The following is a 16,322-nucleotide window of genomic DNA, read 5'->3' as shown; positions in this document are numbered from 1 at the left end:
CCAACAAAACAAGCAATAACACGGAAATAAAAAGTACTGCTGCTAACTTCAGACAAGTGCTAGTGATATCAAGAAACATTTTTTTTTAATTTAAGCCATTTAAGTGTTAAATGTACAAGTTGAATGTGAATTTCAAAAGAAAAGTCGTTGTCAGTATCGTGGAAAGGACCCTTTTTTAGTAACACTTCGTGGTTTTCGCATAGTCGTAAGTAGTCGGAATTGTATAACCTTACTTTTTGATTTTCTTCATTTGTAATTTTTTTTCAAATTACTTAAAATCGCAGCAACGTGCCAAAGTAAGCACGCACTGGAGTCACTGGACGCACGTAAATAAAAACACGCGTCAGTGCAGCGGTTTTGTTTTAGCGACCTTCACTTTTGGCGGGAATTTTTTGTTTATATATTTGAAGGACTACAATAATTAGTTGCGTAATATTGCGTTTTTCTAGACGTCTAACCACGAAACAACACACACATGGTTTGTGCGGGTTGAAACTCTGATAAAACCGTGTAGTTTGAAAATTTTAAGGATGCCTCGAAAACGCACGGTCAAAAATCTCCCGTCCGATAGCAGTGACGACGATGAGCCTCTCGCCTCACTCACTAACGGGAAGCGAAAATCTCCGAAAGATGATGATTCGTCAAGCGAAAGCGACATCGAGAATTATCTTCAACACCCGGACAAGATCGATCTCGATTCTCCGTTTTTTAACCTCCCTAAAGAACCACCGTCGTTCGATAAAATCGAAAACGATATTCTCGCTGGTGTGAGCAGGTTAACTGATTCCGAATCCGACGATGAACCCACAACTCAAGAGGAAATTACAGAAGTTGTGAAAAATTTGCCTTCAACTTCTAAGCTAAATTTTGGGCAGCTGCACGAATACGCGAAAAAAATGGAAGAAGCGAAACAGAAAGTTGAAGAGTACAACGCAAAGCGAAGAGCGCAAATGAAAGAAACAACAATTGAGAATTTATTGGCAGCTGGAGAAGCCAAACTAGGTGATATGAATACAATCAAGGAGAGTTTGCACTCCAGCGACTTTGAGTCGTGTTCTGATTCAGAGAAAGAGGGCTGGGAAGAAGTGAAAGAAGAGCTAAAAGAGAAAGAAAAAAGTTTGATTCCTAAAGAGGGTTTGCAGATCACAGTGGACATGCCCGGGGTTGTTAGAAAAAAGAAGGAGGTTGATTTACTGGCGGCGATAAAACGGCGCATTAACAGAGTGCGCAAAGAAAATCAGCTTCTAGTCCACAAAGTTCACTTATTATGTTGGATTGCTCACGGCATTTATGTCAGTTCTAAAATTAATTCCGAGAATGTCTTAGCGATGGCGCTGTCGTTGCTGCCGTCGGAAAAAAGCTATCCTGATGGCCGCGCAGACCTGACTTACTTGGAGCAGATATTGAAGTGGTTTAGGAACGCTGTAGTCAATGTGGAGAAGAAAGTCCCTGAAGGAAAGTCTCTGGAGGAGTTGTTGGAGGCACAAATTACCAAAAAAGAGGCTTATGATAAGAAGATGTTGGTTTATATTTTCGTGGCGGTGATGAGGTCTTTGGGGATTCATTGTCGGCTGGTTTTATCGTTCCAAGTTGAACCGTTGAGACCGCCTAATAGCGATTTGCTTTCACTGAGCGCCAATGCAGGTGCTAGCGAAAGCAAGGAAGAAAACGAAAAGAAAACCAAAAGTGGTGATAAATTGAAGGAAGCAAAATCGCGTTCTAAAACTAATTCCAGTTCTGAACAAGCCAAAACCAAAAAAGAACCGAAAAACGCACCCAAAAGTGACACGAAAGACCCTAAACCCAAAACCACCACCAGATCCAAAAGTACAACCCAGGAAAATAACCTCACTAGTGAAAGCAAGGAGGAAAACGAAAAGAAAACCAAAAGTAGTAGTGGTATTAAATTGAAGGAAACAAAATCGCGTTCTAAAAGTAGCAGCGAGGCGAAAAACGCATCCAAAACTACAACCCAGGAAAATAATCTCAAACCCAAAACCAGCACCAGGTCGAAAAGTACGAGCGAAGTGAAACCGAAAGACAAACAAGTAAAAAAAAGTGAAAGTACCAGAAAACCCGGAACTTCCAATACTCGAAAACTACGTTCTGAAGCGGTTATACCTCAAGTGGATGGGGCCAACGACCCTAAGAGCCCCACCAAACCAAACCTAAAGAAACTCAAACAAAAGGCGCCCCCTTGTCCCGTCAGACATCACCCCAAACGCCTGAAAAGCATCACGAAATACAAAGACTCTGACTCTGAGGACGACTTCGCAAACGCGAGGAGCCCATTCTCGAACAAGAACGACTCCCCGAAAACCAATGGTGCCAACTTGAAAAAACTCAAAACTCACGTCCCTAAAAGCGTGGATGTGCGAAACGACGTGTTGAAGTTGGTGAAGAAGAGTATCAAGGAGCAGAAGGATATTAGTAAGAGTCGTACGGTTAGAAAGAGAAAGAGCGGACAGCAGAGTGAGAACGACAGTGACTATGTACCGGAAGCTGTAAACAAAAAACGTAAAAGTGAGGATGAGTTTACGCCGAAAGTAAAAGTGAAGAGGAGAGTACAAGTGAAGAAGGACGGTGAAGACGAAGAAAAAATAAAGCGGAAGTTGGGAGTGGATACTTGGGTGGAAGTTTTCTTGGAGAACGAAGAGAAGTGGGTTAGCGTGGACGTCATCAAAGGACAAGTACATTGTGTGAATGAGTTATTTGTAAGTCAAGTTATAGGAATGAATAAATGAAACGCTAAATGCAATTTTAGACTAGGGCGAGTCACCCTGTTTCGTACATTCTGGCGTGGAACAACGACAACACACTTAAAGACATAACACGCCGATATTGCACGAACTACAATACAGTGACCAGGAAGCTCCGAATAGACTCGAAATGGTGGTCAGAGTCGCTGAAACCCTTCACGGGTCGCAAAACCCCCAGAGACAAGGAGGAAGACGACGAATTAGAAAGACAACACTTAGAAAAACCTCTCCCAACATCCATTGCAGAGTAAATAACCCATTTGTGTTGTAATAGGTTTTAAGGATTGATTTCCAGATACAAAAATCACCCTCTTTACGTCTTAAAGCGCCACCTCCTCAAATTCGAAGCCCTCTATCCCCCCGACGCCCCCACCCTCGGTTTTGTCCGCAACGAACCCGTTTACTCCCGACAATGCGTCTACACCCTCCACTCCAGAGACATCTGGTTGAAACACGCAAAAGTGGTCAAACCCGGTGAGCAACCTTACAAAATCGTCAAAGCCAGACCACGATGGGACAAAGTAGGTGTTTTAGCCACACTAGACGCACCCTGATGATCATTTTCAGTTGTCCAACTCCATAGTCACTGGGGAGATGCTCGAAATCTTCGGTCCTTGGCAGACCCAAGACTACGAACCACCCACTGCCGAAAACGGGGTCGTTCCTAGAAACGCCTTCGGTAACGTGGAGTTGTTCAAACCCTGCATGTTACCCAAGAACACCGTGCACCTAAAACGTAAACAGGTTGTAATAACGCGGAATTAGAAATGAAAGTTTGTTTTAGTACCGGGGTTGAACAAAGTTGCGAGGAAGCTGAACATCGATTGTGCGCCTGCGCTCACAGGGTTTGATTTTCACGGTGGCTGGAACCATCCGACGTACGATGGGTTTATTGTTTGTGAAGAGTTCGCTGATATTTTGGTGGCGGCGTGGGATGTGGTAAGTTAGATGGATTAGGCGGTGTTTAAATTAATAGCGGGTTTGAAGGAACAAGAGGAGATTGAAAAAAGAGAGCAGGAAAAAATCGATAAGAGGGTTTATGGAAACTGGAAGAGGTTGATTAGGGGGTTGTTGATTCGGGAGCGTTTGAAAGCTAAGTACGAGTTCGGGGAACCGTCTGGAAGTGGTCAGAAGGCCAAAAAGAAATTAGCAACGAAAAAGTGATCTGATTGATTTTACTGTTACGTTTATTTTTACCAAATATATTTTTATATGAACGAGGACGTTTTATGTAAACTAGTTGAGTAAAGTTTATTTTTTTTTAAGTTTTAAAAACCATCGCGTTATACGTAATCTACAAGGATTTTATAAAAATGTATCTAAATACATTCATATCACACTTCATACAAAAGTCAGTCTATAATATCTACTTTTTAGGCTGTGTTTGTTTCAAAAATCTGTAAGTATTTTTGGAAACGAGATAACTAGCCCCAGCTGCGACAGTCGTCGCTCCTGTTATGTACCTTAAACGTCAATATTAATAACCAGTTTGGTTGTATCAACACTAAATTACCACAAGCACTCTAACATTGGGTGACCCACGTAATGAAAAACGGGAGCCGCTAAAGTGGAACCTACTAACAACAGTTGTACACCAGTATTAACTTTACTGATGAACGTAGGGGCCAATTGAGCAGTGGCGTGCGTTACGTCAAAATATCTGCTCAAAGTGCGCTAAAAAAACTCATCTAACTTAGGTCCTTAAAACACAAGCAAATATATGTTCACACCACCTGTTGCATTCTCCATAATGGATAAAACCGTTGCAGAAAAATAATAGTAAGCAACATTACCGTTTTATGAAAATCATCAAGCAGTGCTTTCAACCCAAACTTACAGGTGGAGGTAGAGATTTGTATCTTATAACAAATCCGGCGGTCACTAATAACACGTCACGTGCGATAATCATACACGTTAAGGCCACTGGTATCAATTCCGCGTACGTGAGGGTTAAAAACAAAGTAGCAATCAAGACTTTGTCAGCCATGGGATCCAAAAAACTGCCCATTTTTGAAGACTGACTCTCCCAAGTTCTAGCAATCCAGCCATCCAGCTACAAATCGTCAACTAATAACAGTTTGTGTTTACTTGACATAATTACTAAATCCGTGACTGCAGCAACTCCCAAGACACCTAAAGCAAAATTAAAATCTGCCTGCACAATCAACATCCCCAAATACGGCGAAACGAGTATTCTAGAAACGCACAGAAGGTTGGGTATAGTATAAATATTTTCGCGCTCTATAACTTCTTCAACTTTTTCTTTCATTTTGTCAGTAGTTTCTCTAATATCTTGGATAATCACGCTTCCTTTATGTTTGAGTCGTTGTTCAGTGTTTCGTAGCTTATCTTTGTTCTGTTTAATGTAGGCCTTGAGGTCGGTTTTATGGAGAAGTTTGCCATGCGTGAAGTGCTCATTTTCATTGTTCGACGTAGTGCAGAAGGGGCGGTACTGTGAGGAGCACCCTGAGCATTGAGGAAAGTACTGTTGTAACCACAGCATGGTCACGGGGGGGCGACGCTTGCATCGCTCCAGCGCCCTTTTCATTAAAATAGTGCTAAATCTTAAGCTGGTCATTGTTGAAACTGCAAAAATGTATGAAATGCAAGATCACATTTGCTATTTCAAGTTTTACCTTATAAATATTTAATGAATTTGTACTACCTATATGTTTAGTTATGCGAAATTTTGTCACTGTTTTTATCGCAAATGCAATTTTATGTATCTTTTGTACTTTGTGCAGGAAACGTACACTTGATAAACATTTTGAAAGTGAGGAATAGAGTGAGGTTATGTTTGTGAAATGTCATTGAAATGTCTACATGCCACCAGTGGCGTAACATGCGTATGACGCAACAATCAATTTAATAATCTGTATTTTTTTTCTGAAATAGTTTAGGTATAAAGTATAAATAAAATGCAAAGTTACGTCGAGACAATGTATTTTGGTGCTTTATACTGTTCATATGCAAATTCTTCTGTATGGTTTGGGTCATACTCCAGTCCTATATAATCAATTTCAAGCGAAAATGGCCCGTTTATTTTATCTCCTACTGATATCCCAAAATTTGTCACTTTGTTCAACGGAATCGGATACTGCCTGTCTTGCACCCTACCTTTCGAGGACATAAAAAATTTCGAGAACGGAATCTGTAAACAAGTTAATTAATTATGGTCAATCACTATATGAAAATTCTCACTTTTGTGACTTGCCAGTACGGACCACCTCGTGTGTAAAGTACATAATGGTACATATCGTTCCATAGAACGTCATAGTAACCCCTTGTGTTAATATTCAACATATATGACCGTCCATCACCTCTCACTTTCAACACTAACATGTTATAAGCCACCCAATTCAAGTACGCTTCTCTTTTAAAAGATTTCTGAAATAGGAAATTAATTATGTGTTATAGACACCAACTATGACCTACTCTAGCTCTAAGAGTTCTAATATTGCAATAACCAGCTCTTTTCACCCGTCCGTCTTTTGGTACTCTGGTTGACAATTCCCCAGAAAGCAACCCCTGCCCATTGTTCGATAACGTTAAACCACACGTACTAAAACCTTCCCCGTGGTCACTATCACAAGTCACTACCCACTGCTTCAGCGACTCTTCAGTACCGAATTTCCAAACTATGTCAGTCTCTCCTGGTCTATACACTAAAACGGGATCATTTTCGAAATCTTCTTTCAACTCTTGCGTCCACAAAGCTATCTCTTGTTTAAGTTCTTGCAACCCTAACCGCAGTCGCTCCTTCATGGGTACTTGTGTCTTCGTTTTATAGCCCCCTTTATCATCTTTCTCCCAGAAAGTGTTTAAAATCGAAGAACTATGAATGCCTTTGTTGTTTCTTTGCGATAGTCTGAGATTGTTTATAATTAAGCGGTACATGGGGTACATTTTTAAAAGTGAGGTTATGTAACTTTGAGGTTAGGGTCACTATTTTCGTTGGACGATTTAATACTGTTCGGGTGTTATGCATAAGTAACAAGGGGTGTACTTAATTTTTTTCGTGTGTTTCACATTTGGTTAAATCTTCATAAATAATAAATATCAAGTGGTGGGGGCTGCCATCAGCTGATTGTCATCAGTGTCAAATCGCCAGAGGTGTGTTTGGAGGTTATCCAAAACTCAACCAAAAATGACTGAAACGGAGGGCAAGGACTGCCCTATCGAGACCATCGAGTCTCTCACCAAAGAAGCGGAAGCCCTAAAAAAGAAACTCGAAGACGAAAGACAAAAACTGAACGACATCACTTGTAAGACCTCCAAAAATCAATACTTTCAATTCAGTGCGATTTTTAGTGGCAACGGTCGCCGATCGCTTGGACATCATCAACTACATGAACATTAAACCGAGACGGACGCTGAAAGGCCACCAGGCGAAAGTCCTGTGCTCGGATTGGTCTCCCGACAAGCGACACATCGTGTCTTCCTCACAAGTAACCCCAGTAGTATTTTTCTTACAATCTGACTAATTGCTTGTGTTAGGACGGTAAAATGATAATCTGGGACGCGTTCACCACTAACAAGGAGCATGCAGTGACCATGCCGACAACATGGGTGATGGCTTGCGCTTACGCACCTTCCGGAAATTTAGTAGCTTGCGGGTACTATCACTAACACAAGGGGGCCCACTTATTGTCTATCGTAGTTTTAATTTAATAGCTTTGTTTGAGTGGGCCCCCTGTAGCAGACTTTGCGGGGGTAAATAGTGCTGCTTTCAGAGGTTTGGATAACAAAGTCACTGTGTATCCTCTGAGTTTGGACGAGGACGTGACTCTCAAGAAAAAAACGGTTGGGACGCATACCAGCTACATGAGCTGTTGTATTTTTCCCAATTCTGACCAGCAGATTTTGACAGGGAGCGGCGATTCGACGTGTGCCTTGTGGGACGTGGAGTCGGGGCAGCTGCTGCAGAGTTTTCACGGGCACTCGGCTGACGTCATGAGCATAGATCTGGCCCCCTCGGAAACCGGGAACACGTTTGTTTCAGGGGTTAGAGCCTGCGCTGTCACTCCCTTTATGATTGGTTAATTTGTAGAGTTGCGACAAGATGGTCTTAATTTGGGACATGCGCTCTGGTCAGTGTGTGCAGTCGTTCGAGGGGCACGAGTCCGATGTGAACAGCGTCAAGTTCCACCCGAGCGGGGACGCAGTGGCCACTGGAAGCGACGACGCAACGGTATAGTGTCAAGTTCCTTAGGACATGAAAGACATTTTGGTTTCAGTGTCGCCTGTTTGATCTCAGGGCGGACAAAGAAGTGGCTGTGTACAGTAAAGAAAGTATCATTTTTGGGGTGAATTCTGTGGATTTTTCGGTCTCTGGGCGGTTGCTGTTCGCTGGGTATAATGACTATACAGTGAATGTTTGGGACACCCTTAAGTGTGTAAGGGTGTGTTTGTTGTACGGGCACGAGAACAGAGTTTCATGCTTGCAAGTGTCGCCAGATGGCACTGCGTTGTCGACGGGGTCTTGGGACTACACTCTCAGGGTGAGTGCAGGTGGGTTAAAGTTTCACACTAATTCGTGACGAATTGTAGGTTTGGGCTTAATTGGTTGAAGATTGTTGCACATGTTTATTGAATGTTAGAGTAGGTTTGACGTGGCCATTTTAGCGAGCGCCATATTGTCGCTAACAGTGTTTTTCGTGTTCTGAAGTTCGCATTTACAGATTCGCCTAAGCGGGAATCGTGATCTCAATGAATTCATTTTTTACCACTTTTATTTACACTTTTTTTTGTAAGATAGCGATGAATGTAATTTATTTCGTAACTTATCCGCTAATAAAACTCCAATCTCTGTTGTTATGGACTTGTTTAATTTGACAAATTTTACTGTACATGTCTTAAAAATCGATAATCACATGTAAGACACATAAATAACAAATATTAAACTATCTATACTCATAACAATAAAGTGAAAAAAAAGTGTACATAAATAATAATAAATACGTGAAGCTGCTACGTTGTGCTAGTAGATCTTTGGCACATAAGTCTTTTACGGTTTACGAAAAAAAATTCGACACAAAGGTATTTGAATACTTCAAACCGTGCTGTTAGTTGCGACGAAAGTAACAAATCATAAAAACCGAAAAAAGTGACTGCAACGTGATGTAGTAAAAGCGAGAATCCACACTGAACACCAGCGTTGAGCAACTGGCGTTTGAATCAACGGCACATATAAAAATATTTCATAGGATCGATTAAAGAGATGCTGTCGTCTCGTGTACAGACAAATGGGAAAAATCCGTTTAAGGCATTTCAACGAAAAAACGAACATCGTTCTTAATTCGAAGGCTCCCTGATACCTTCACTGTGTATTGTTCGTCCCGCCATTTTCAGCATGGCTTTGTTCTCGGTGTTCGAATCGAGGATGCTAGTGCCGCTCATGACGCGTTCGCCCTTCTCCTGAGGAGTAAGAGGAGGGGCACCCAGCCCCCACACCTCCAAATGCCTAAAATTGAAGTCCTTGGAGTAGGACATCTGCTGGTAGCCGGAGTAGGTAGTGCAGGATTCCGACGAGTGGCCCGTGCCGTACTCGCTGTCAATCCACAGACCGCAGTAGCCGTGCTGCCCCCCCATGGCCTACAATCACACCTAAATAAAAACGAAAACACTCAAGGTTGCAGCCCTACCAAGCCGTTGGGCATCGTCTGCTGGTGCAAGTTGAGGTACTGGAAGTGCTGGTTGTACCCCGTCGACGGGAAAATCCTCATTCGAGGCGCTAACGTAAACAAAAAACTACTATCATCCCCGAAGAAATTTGGCCCGAGAGCCCAGTTGGCGGGGGCGAAGCCCCCGAACATGTACCCGTTCCTGTCCTCCACCACCAGAACCGACGGTCCCTGATTGACGATCCTACCTACAATCCAGGACGTTTTTAACCCAATTTGAGGTTATGTAATAACATGCGCACCTATAAGTGTGGAGAAAGATTCGCCGTGTATCTCTGAGCTGAACAAGAACCTCCACTCGAGCTGGTACTGCTGCGGCAGATTCGCGTTTATAAATACAATCTGATTCAAATCTAGGAGACTAGGGTAGGAAGGAATGAGATCGAGCCCTCTACAAAATGGCACCAAACTTCTATCTTTCTCTCTTTCAGTGGAGCAGTGAGCCTCGTCGCTCGTTTTCTCGAGCGCGACTTGCGATTTATCTTTATGTGAAATGTTATATAAATGCATGAAAACAAAAAGGAGCAACTGGCCTAATACCGTGGAGCCCTGCAACCATACTTCCAGTGCTCTTCTTGTTATGCTATCCGCAGCCGCTAAATCGTGAGTCAGACTTTCGGCTAGTCTTTGGATGTTCTGGGCTGAGGTGAAACAGCCGCGCGAAAACCAGGTTTTGAACTGTTTTGTGTTGCTCAGTTTTTGGATTTTCATGTAGGAGGCGACGATGCTTTCCACGTACTGGAAAGAATTTTATTTGTACTTTTTGCCTATAGCTATCAAAATCAATTAAATAAACGCAATTAACTATAATTTGAGCGTTTTTACTAGTACTACTATCTCTAATTAGTGTCAATTAGGTGCGATTACAACTAAGTACTAATTATTTTGGCTATAAATTATATAAAGTACTTTTGACAAACCATCGATTTTAAATGATTACACTTCAATCTCTACTGGCAGGTAATTTGAATTATTTACACTTAAAAAAAAATCTAAAGAAAAAAGAAAGTTTATACACATTACATTTTTACTTCCCGAACGTACTTATGGTTTCTCAAACTTTCATGACCCCTAGGGTACGAAGAAATTGATGTCCCCTTTTCCGTCTGTTTGTTCGTCTGTCTGCCGTCCCGGAGTTTTATTAGACAGGTAATCTCAGGTAGAAATGGGTTTTAAATAGTATGAAATGACATAATCCAACACATGTAGTTTATGACGCGGTGTTGAATTTTTACCCGAAAAGTCCAGATTTTTGGAAAAAAAATTAACATTTTACAATTTAATTTTGAATTTGCGAAACCGAATGCTTTGAAATGATGCAGATATTTTAAAATGCATCACAATTAATCAAAATATATTTGCTTACCCCTTCAAAAAATTGATGACGTCAACTCAAATTTTTGCTGTATAAATCCTATCTAAAATGCCCAAAATGTGATGAGTCTATAGGTGTGTTTATCATTCCATTAATATTTTTTGGATTTGTTTATACAGAGGGTGACTCAAAAAAAAATAAATGCGTGAATTTATTTTATTGATTTAATTAGGAACTAAAACCGAATGCTTTGAAATCTTGGAGATGTTTTAAAGTTACCATAAGCTTGGTAAAATTTATTTGCTCGTCCCCCGTAAAACATTTATGACGTCACCTCAAAATATTACTGAATAAATTCTATCTTAAATCTGCAAAATATGATGAGTCTATACTTGTGGTTTATTACTGCGTTAATTTTAGAATTGATTATACAGGGTGTCTCAAACAAATTTATTAAATCAGTCAATTTATTAAATTGAATAAATCAAGAATTGCAGAACTGAATACTTTGACGTTTTAAGGTTATTGTGAACATGGTAAATTATTATTCAAAATATGTCTGTTTATTCCCCCCCAAAAAATGATGACGTCATCTCAAAATATTGCCGAATAAATTCGACTCAAAATGTGCAAAATACGATGGGTTTTTACATGTAATTTATCACTACATTCATATTTTTTTATTCATTGCACTTTCGGTGCGAGGGAAGTTCTCCCGAAACAAATTTTCGACCAATTTAAAAAATGAAAATGAAAAAAAAGACTTTTTCGTATGTATTCAAGATTTTGACGTGCTAATTTCAAAAATATACCGGGGCAATATTTTCGAAATATTCGGAGTGAAATCCGATTTTGAAATTTTTTAAAATTGCGATATTTCAACTGGCGATTCTGGAAAACCGGTTGGTGTCACAAATAAAATTCGCAAAATCAAACCTTATAATTTTTTTTTAATCTGGATTTATTTACCTTCGATCAATTTTTAGAATTTTTCGTTTTTCCGTTTTCTTCGATTTTAAATTTTCCATTTTCCGCAATTTTTGGTTTTTTCATTTTGTTTCATTTGCAGTTTCTTGTTTTTAATTTTCGATTTTTCATTTTTGTTTCCCCAATTTTTCAAGTTCTTGATTTTTGTTTTTCATATTCTCGATTTTTTCATTTTTAATGTCTCGATTTCATATCACGATTTTTCCTTTTTACAACTCCATTATTTTTTCAATATTTCTTTCGATTTTATAATTTTAAAATTGAAAAATAAAAAAATTGAATAATCAAAAATTGAAAACTCGTGAAATTCTTTCTAAACCAATAAGAATGAATGATGAAAACGGAATAAGGGTGGGTGGGAAGGACCCCTCCCACCTTTTTACTTTGTTTTAAATCTTAGATTCTACCGCTTGTTAAAATAAAATTCAATTCACATTTATTGTTAAATGTTTCATAAGCAAGCAGTAGCCCCGCCTACCAACCCCTTCTTCATTCCAGTGACTACTCTTAATATTATTCAATCTTATCTTGGCAAGTACTAGCCCCGCCCACCCACCCTCTATTTTTTAGAGGGTATATGATCTGCCAAAATTAGAATTATCTTAGCATGTACTAAGCCCGCCCGCCCGCCCTCTTCATTCTAGTGACTACTCTTAATATTATTCAATCATCATCTTGACAAGTACTACCCCCGCCCACCCACCCTCTCTTTTCTTAGAGGATATGTGATCTGCCAAAATTAGTATTATCTTAGCATGTACTAGATCCGCCCTCCCACCCTCTTCATTCCAGTGACTACTCTTAATATTATTCAATCATATCTTGACAAGTACTACCCCCGCCCACCCACCCTCTCTTTTCTTAAAGGACATGTGATCTGCTAAAATTAGTATTATCTTAGCATGTGCTAGGCCCGCCCACCCACCCTCTTCATTCCAGTGACTACTCTTAATATTATTCAATCATCATCTTGACAAGTACTACCCCCGCCCACCCACCCTCTATTTTCTTAGAAGGTATGTGATCTGCCAAAAGTAGTATTATCTTAGCATGTACTAGGCCCGCCCACCCGCCCTCTTCATTCCAGTGACTACTCTTAATATTATTCAATCTTATCTTGACAATTACTAGCCCCGCCCACTGCCCTGTATCTACTTAGATGATATATGATTTGCTAAAATCAGTCGTACCTAAAAAAATTGCAAAATTGTAATTTCAAAAATTGAAAAATCCAAAAAGTGAGACATTCTGAAAACTCAAACATCCAAAAATTGGAAAATCGAAAAACTGAAAAATTTTAAAATGTAAAACTCGAACAGTCCCATATCTTAAAAATTGAAAAACAAAAAAAAACAATTGAAAAAATAACGAAAATAAAAAACTGAAAAATTGCAAAATATAAAAATTGAAAAAATCAAACGTCGAAAAATTGAAAATTTTAAACTTGAAAACTCGAAAAATTGCAAATTGAAAAACTGAAGAAAAATAAATTGACTCAGTCATTAATTTTTTTGAGACACTCAGCAAAATTTTGAGGTGACGTCATCATTTTTTTAGGACGGATGAGCAAATACATTTTGATTAACAATTTATTAAATAAATTCACGCATTCTTTTTTTTTGTCACTCTGTATAAGCAAATATAAAAAATATGAATGCAATCACAGGCATAAACTCATCATATTTTGTACATTTTAGATCGGATTTATTCGGCAAAATTTTGAGCTGACGTCATCAATTTTTTGAAGGAGATAAGTAAATATATTTTGATGAAAAATTTATCATGCCTATCATAACTTTAAAACATCTACAAGATTTCAACGCATTCGGTCATAATTTTGTGTAAAAACCCAACACGGAATCATAAATTACATGTGTAGAACTATGTTATTTAGCACAATTTAAAACCCATTTATTATGAACGATTTTGAAGTGACGTCATCACATTATTGGTGGGGATGATTAGACAAATTTAGATTAGCATCTACATGATATTAGCGTTTTACGATCTACATGATATTCCTAATATAAATCCAAAATATGACAACAATCGGCCCAGTATTTTCGGAAATTATCTGTATAATAAAAATGCGTGACGGCAGACAAACGGACAGACAGACAGATGGAAAAGGGACATCTATTTTTTCGTACTCTAGAGGTCATGATGTGTCGCGAAAACATAAAAGTAGACAGTCGGCCGACGGATTCGATTGCAGGAATTGAAAGATTCAAGCAAAAAATCGAGGAGAGGGAAGTTCTGTCGAAATAATCTTATACCATTTTTTTATAATTACAGCACCATTAATCTAGAAAATGTAACATTATTAAAAAAATATGTTGGCAGCACTAACGCGTTCTTTAATTGTGTTAATCAGATTGGCATTGATATCAAATAAGTGTCAAATAACGGCAATGCCAACACAATTATTGTTAAAATAGATTTCATGGCGAACTACGATTTTTTTCGATCATATGGTATTGATTGCGAAAAATAGTTACTGAAATAAATTTCCTGACTTTCATGATGGAAATTAAGCTAATTAAAACAAATAACACAATATGAGCTGTAGGGAAGCATTACCTCTTTGACCAGAATATACGGTATGTCATTGCTTTCAGAGTCACTACGCCCTAGGGATATTATCAAAACTTTGAGCTTTTCGTCAACGGTGCCCCTCGTGCAAAAAACGAACAATTCGGCGAAGCGCTCCAGCTCCACAGTATTTGTGCGCATTTCCCCTATTCCAAAAAGGTAGTTATTGATGTACTGCAGGAGCCGGGAGTCCATTTGACAGCCCCATAATTTCTAAAACACCGCAATTACTGCGTGTCGAGCCCCTGGCAAACCTACCGTGAGCTCTTCCTCCTTGATCTTCTCCGAGTTGCGACTGGCAAGCCGGAACGAGCTACTGACGATGTGCTGTTCATCTTTCGAGAGGAATGAACACTTGGCGGCAAGTTTCTTGCTGCTGTTTACGCCCATCACCTAATGATAATGTGGTAATTGATATCTATAAATATTTAAAGACTCGCTAAATGTAATCAATACTCACATAGGTTAGCCAAAACAGGTGTTTACAGCATATGTGATGGGTTCTTTTTAGGAAAACATAATTATAGAACGATCGGTTATCAACGTGTTTATTCTGTGATAACGGAAACACCGGTTATATTGAATATTTTACCTGTTTATCTTACGGTAAATGTTAATTTGCACGTTCAACTAATCGCGTATTATCCAAGGGCTTGGCAATTATTTGGAAGGGTGAGTCATCCAGAGAACTGACATCGCGTTTACAAACTCGGTTTGCATGCTAAAAGGGAGAATAACACACGAAAATGGGAAACTATGGATTTTACGCAAATTAGACGGCACAAGGAACGTCAAATGTTTGACGTTCCTGCTGGAAAACTGTCACAAGTGTCAAAGGGAAATGTCAACTGTCATGGTGTCACGAGACCAGCTGGATTAGGTTAAGATTTTCAAACCCGAATTTTTTTATCTGCAGCTATTATAATAAATAGAATACTCAAAAATCGTTTATCATCACCTGAAGTGTTATTTAACTGATTCATTTATTTCTCACGTGCGAAAAATACTATCTAATCTTAAATGAAAAAATCGCGACCAGTGGCGGCGTTAGAAAAATTTATCCAGATTTAATATAAACAATAATACAAAATTAAGGTGAAACTTACCTCATATATCCAAACTGTACACCCGTTTGAACACATGTTGCAGAGTAATTTCAATTTAATGGAAATACAATGAACAATTGATCTTGATAACGTTCTAAGTTGACTTAACGTCACTTTAAGTGTGACTACCACAGTCACATTGCGCAAATCTGCATTAACACCACAACTTAAAGCTGGGTTTTCACAATATTCAAACACTTGTTATATTCAACAGAAATAAAAAAATAAATACGCAGATCACATCACTGCACTTACAAGAAAATACGCTTTTCAGTGATGTTAATTTATGGTGTTAAAAAGTGACACTGACGTGAGGAAAATAACTCGGTGTTATACTATCCTCAAACATATTTGGCGTTTATGACTTCACACCAATTTGACTCCCATTATAATTCAATAGGCCGTCACAACCGGATGTCTTAAACCCGCTCACCGATACCTACCTGAAAAGACCTTTTCTGGTAAAAGCACAGGGCAGGACTGAGTTTTGCATTTACCGACAACTGCGCCTTTCGAGTTTTTTATTTTAAGTAAAAACAAAGTAACTTTGTACTCAATCATTTTTTATTACAGCACAACTATTTACTTATTAACTACTACTGCTTATTTATTGATCGAAATAGTCACTGTCATCATCACTCGACTCTTCTAAATTAATAATTAACGGTGTTATCAACCGTGCCCTGTACTGGTCTTCTTCTTTTGTGGAATGTCGTACACAATTGGCCCACATTTCGGCAGTTATTTTGGAAGCTTCTTCCCTAATTATGTCAATTGTTGCACTACTAAATTTTGGTGCCGTATTATTCCTTCTTATATTATTTTTCATTTGCGACCAGATTAGTTCGATGGGGTTAAATATACAATAGTACGGCGGAAG

The 16,322-nt window shown here is 39.1% G+C and overlaps 5 protein-coding genes across 7 annotated transcripts; 2 read left to right on the top strand and 3 right to left on the bottom strand.

Annotated features, from left to right (window-relative positions):
• The first annotated feature begins 39 nt into the window (after positions 1-39).
• Positions 40-3,976, top strand: LOC135124299 (DNA repair protein complementing XP-C cells homolog). The gene is made up of 7 exons (XM_064049261.1): positions 40-205; positions 450-2,714; positions 2,765-3,006; positions 3,055-3,280; positions 3,327-3,495; positions 3,544-3,698; positions 3,747-3,976. The coding sequence occupies exons 2-7, from the start codon at positions 531-533 to the stop codon at positions 3,921-3,923; spliced, it is 3,153 nt and encodes a 1,050-aa protein (XP_063905331.1). The 5' UTR covers positions 40-205; positions 450-530; the 3' UTR covers positions 3,924-3,976.
• Positions 3,929-5,572, bottom strand: LOC135124306 (probable cardiolipin synthase (CMP-forming)). The gene is made up of 5 exons (XM_064049276.1): positions 5,396-5,572; positions 4,861-5,345; positions 4,597-4,812; positions 4,273-4,433; positions 3,929-4,222 (listed from the first exon to the last, which is right to left on the bottom strand). The coding sequence occupies exons 2-5, from the start codon at positions 5,335-5,337 to the stop codon at positions 4,126-4,128; spliced, it is 951 nt and encodes a 316-aa protein (XP_063905346.1). The 5' UTR covers positions 5,338-5,345; positions 5,396-5,572; the 3' UTR covers positions 3,929-4,125.
• A 113-nt stretch (positions 5,573-5,685) lies between these two features.
• Positions 5,686-6,668, bottom strand: LOC135124307 (complex I intermediate-associated protein 30, mitochondrial). Its single transcript, XM_064049277.1, has 3 exons — positions 6,195-6,668; positions 5,961-6,146; positions 5,686-5,910 (listed from the first exon to the last, which is right to left on the bottom strand). Exons 1-3 carry the CDS (start codon positions 6,663-6,665, stop codon positions 5,686-5,688), a joined length of 882 nt encoding a protein of 293 aa, XP_063905347.1. The 5' UTR covers positions 6,666-6,668.
• Positions 6,669-6,901: 233 nt separating this feature from the next.
• Positions 6,902-8,576, top strand: LOC135124305 (guanine nucleotide-binding protein subunit beta-5). The gene is made up of 7 exons (XM_064049274.1): positions 6,902-7,024; positions 7,071-7,207; positions 7,257-7,375; positions 7,493-7,763; positions 7,810-7,950; positions 7,997-8,260; positions 8,310-8,576. The coding sequence occupies exons 1-7, from the start codon at positions 6,907-6,909 to the stop codon at positions 8,319-8,321; spliced, it is 1,062 nt and encodes a 353-aa protein (XP_063905344.1). The 5' UTR covers positions 6,902-6,906; the 3' UTR covers positions 8,322-8,576.
• On the bottom strand, positions 8,567-15,749 carry LOC135124302 (MTOR-associated protein MEAK7). 3 transcript variants are annotated; one of them, XM_064049270.1, is made up of 7 exons: positions 15,443-15,749; positions 14,797-14,889; positions 14,595-14,729; positions 14,325-14,549; positions 9,685-10,180; positions 9,404-9,630; positions 8,567-9,353 (listed from the first exon to the last, which is right to left on the bottom strand). In XM_064049270.1, exons 1-7 carry the CDS (start codon positions 15,476-15,478, stop codon positions 9,054-9,056), a joined length of 1,512 nt encoding a protein of 503 aa, XP_063905340.1. In that variant the 5' UTR covers positions 15,479-15,749; the 3' UTR covers positions 8,567-9,053. The 3 variants fall into 3 exon arrangements, with proteins under 3 accessions (XP_063905340.1, XP_063905342.1, XP_063905341.1); XM_064049272.1 differs by lacking the exon at positions 15,443-15,749 and adding an exon at positions 14,942-15,416; XM_064049271.1 differs by lacking the exon at positions 14,797-14,889.
• Positions 15,750-16,322: the final 573 nt, after the last annotated feature.

The sequence above is a fragment of the Zophobas morio genome, unplaced genomic scaffold (assembly GCF_036711695.1).
Source record: "Zophobas morio isolate AGI-343-1 ecotype UQ-CSIRO unplaced genomic scaffold, CSIRO_AGI_Zmor_V1 ptg000007l, whole genome shotgun sequence".
NCBI lineage: Eukaryota > Metazoa > Arthropoda > Insecta > Coleoptera > Tenebrionidae > Zophobas > Zophobas morio.
Note: the sequence above shows the minus strand (reverse complement) of the source record. Positions and strands in the feature narration are given on the sequence as shown.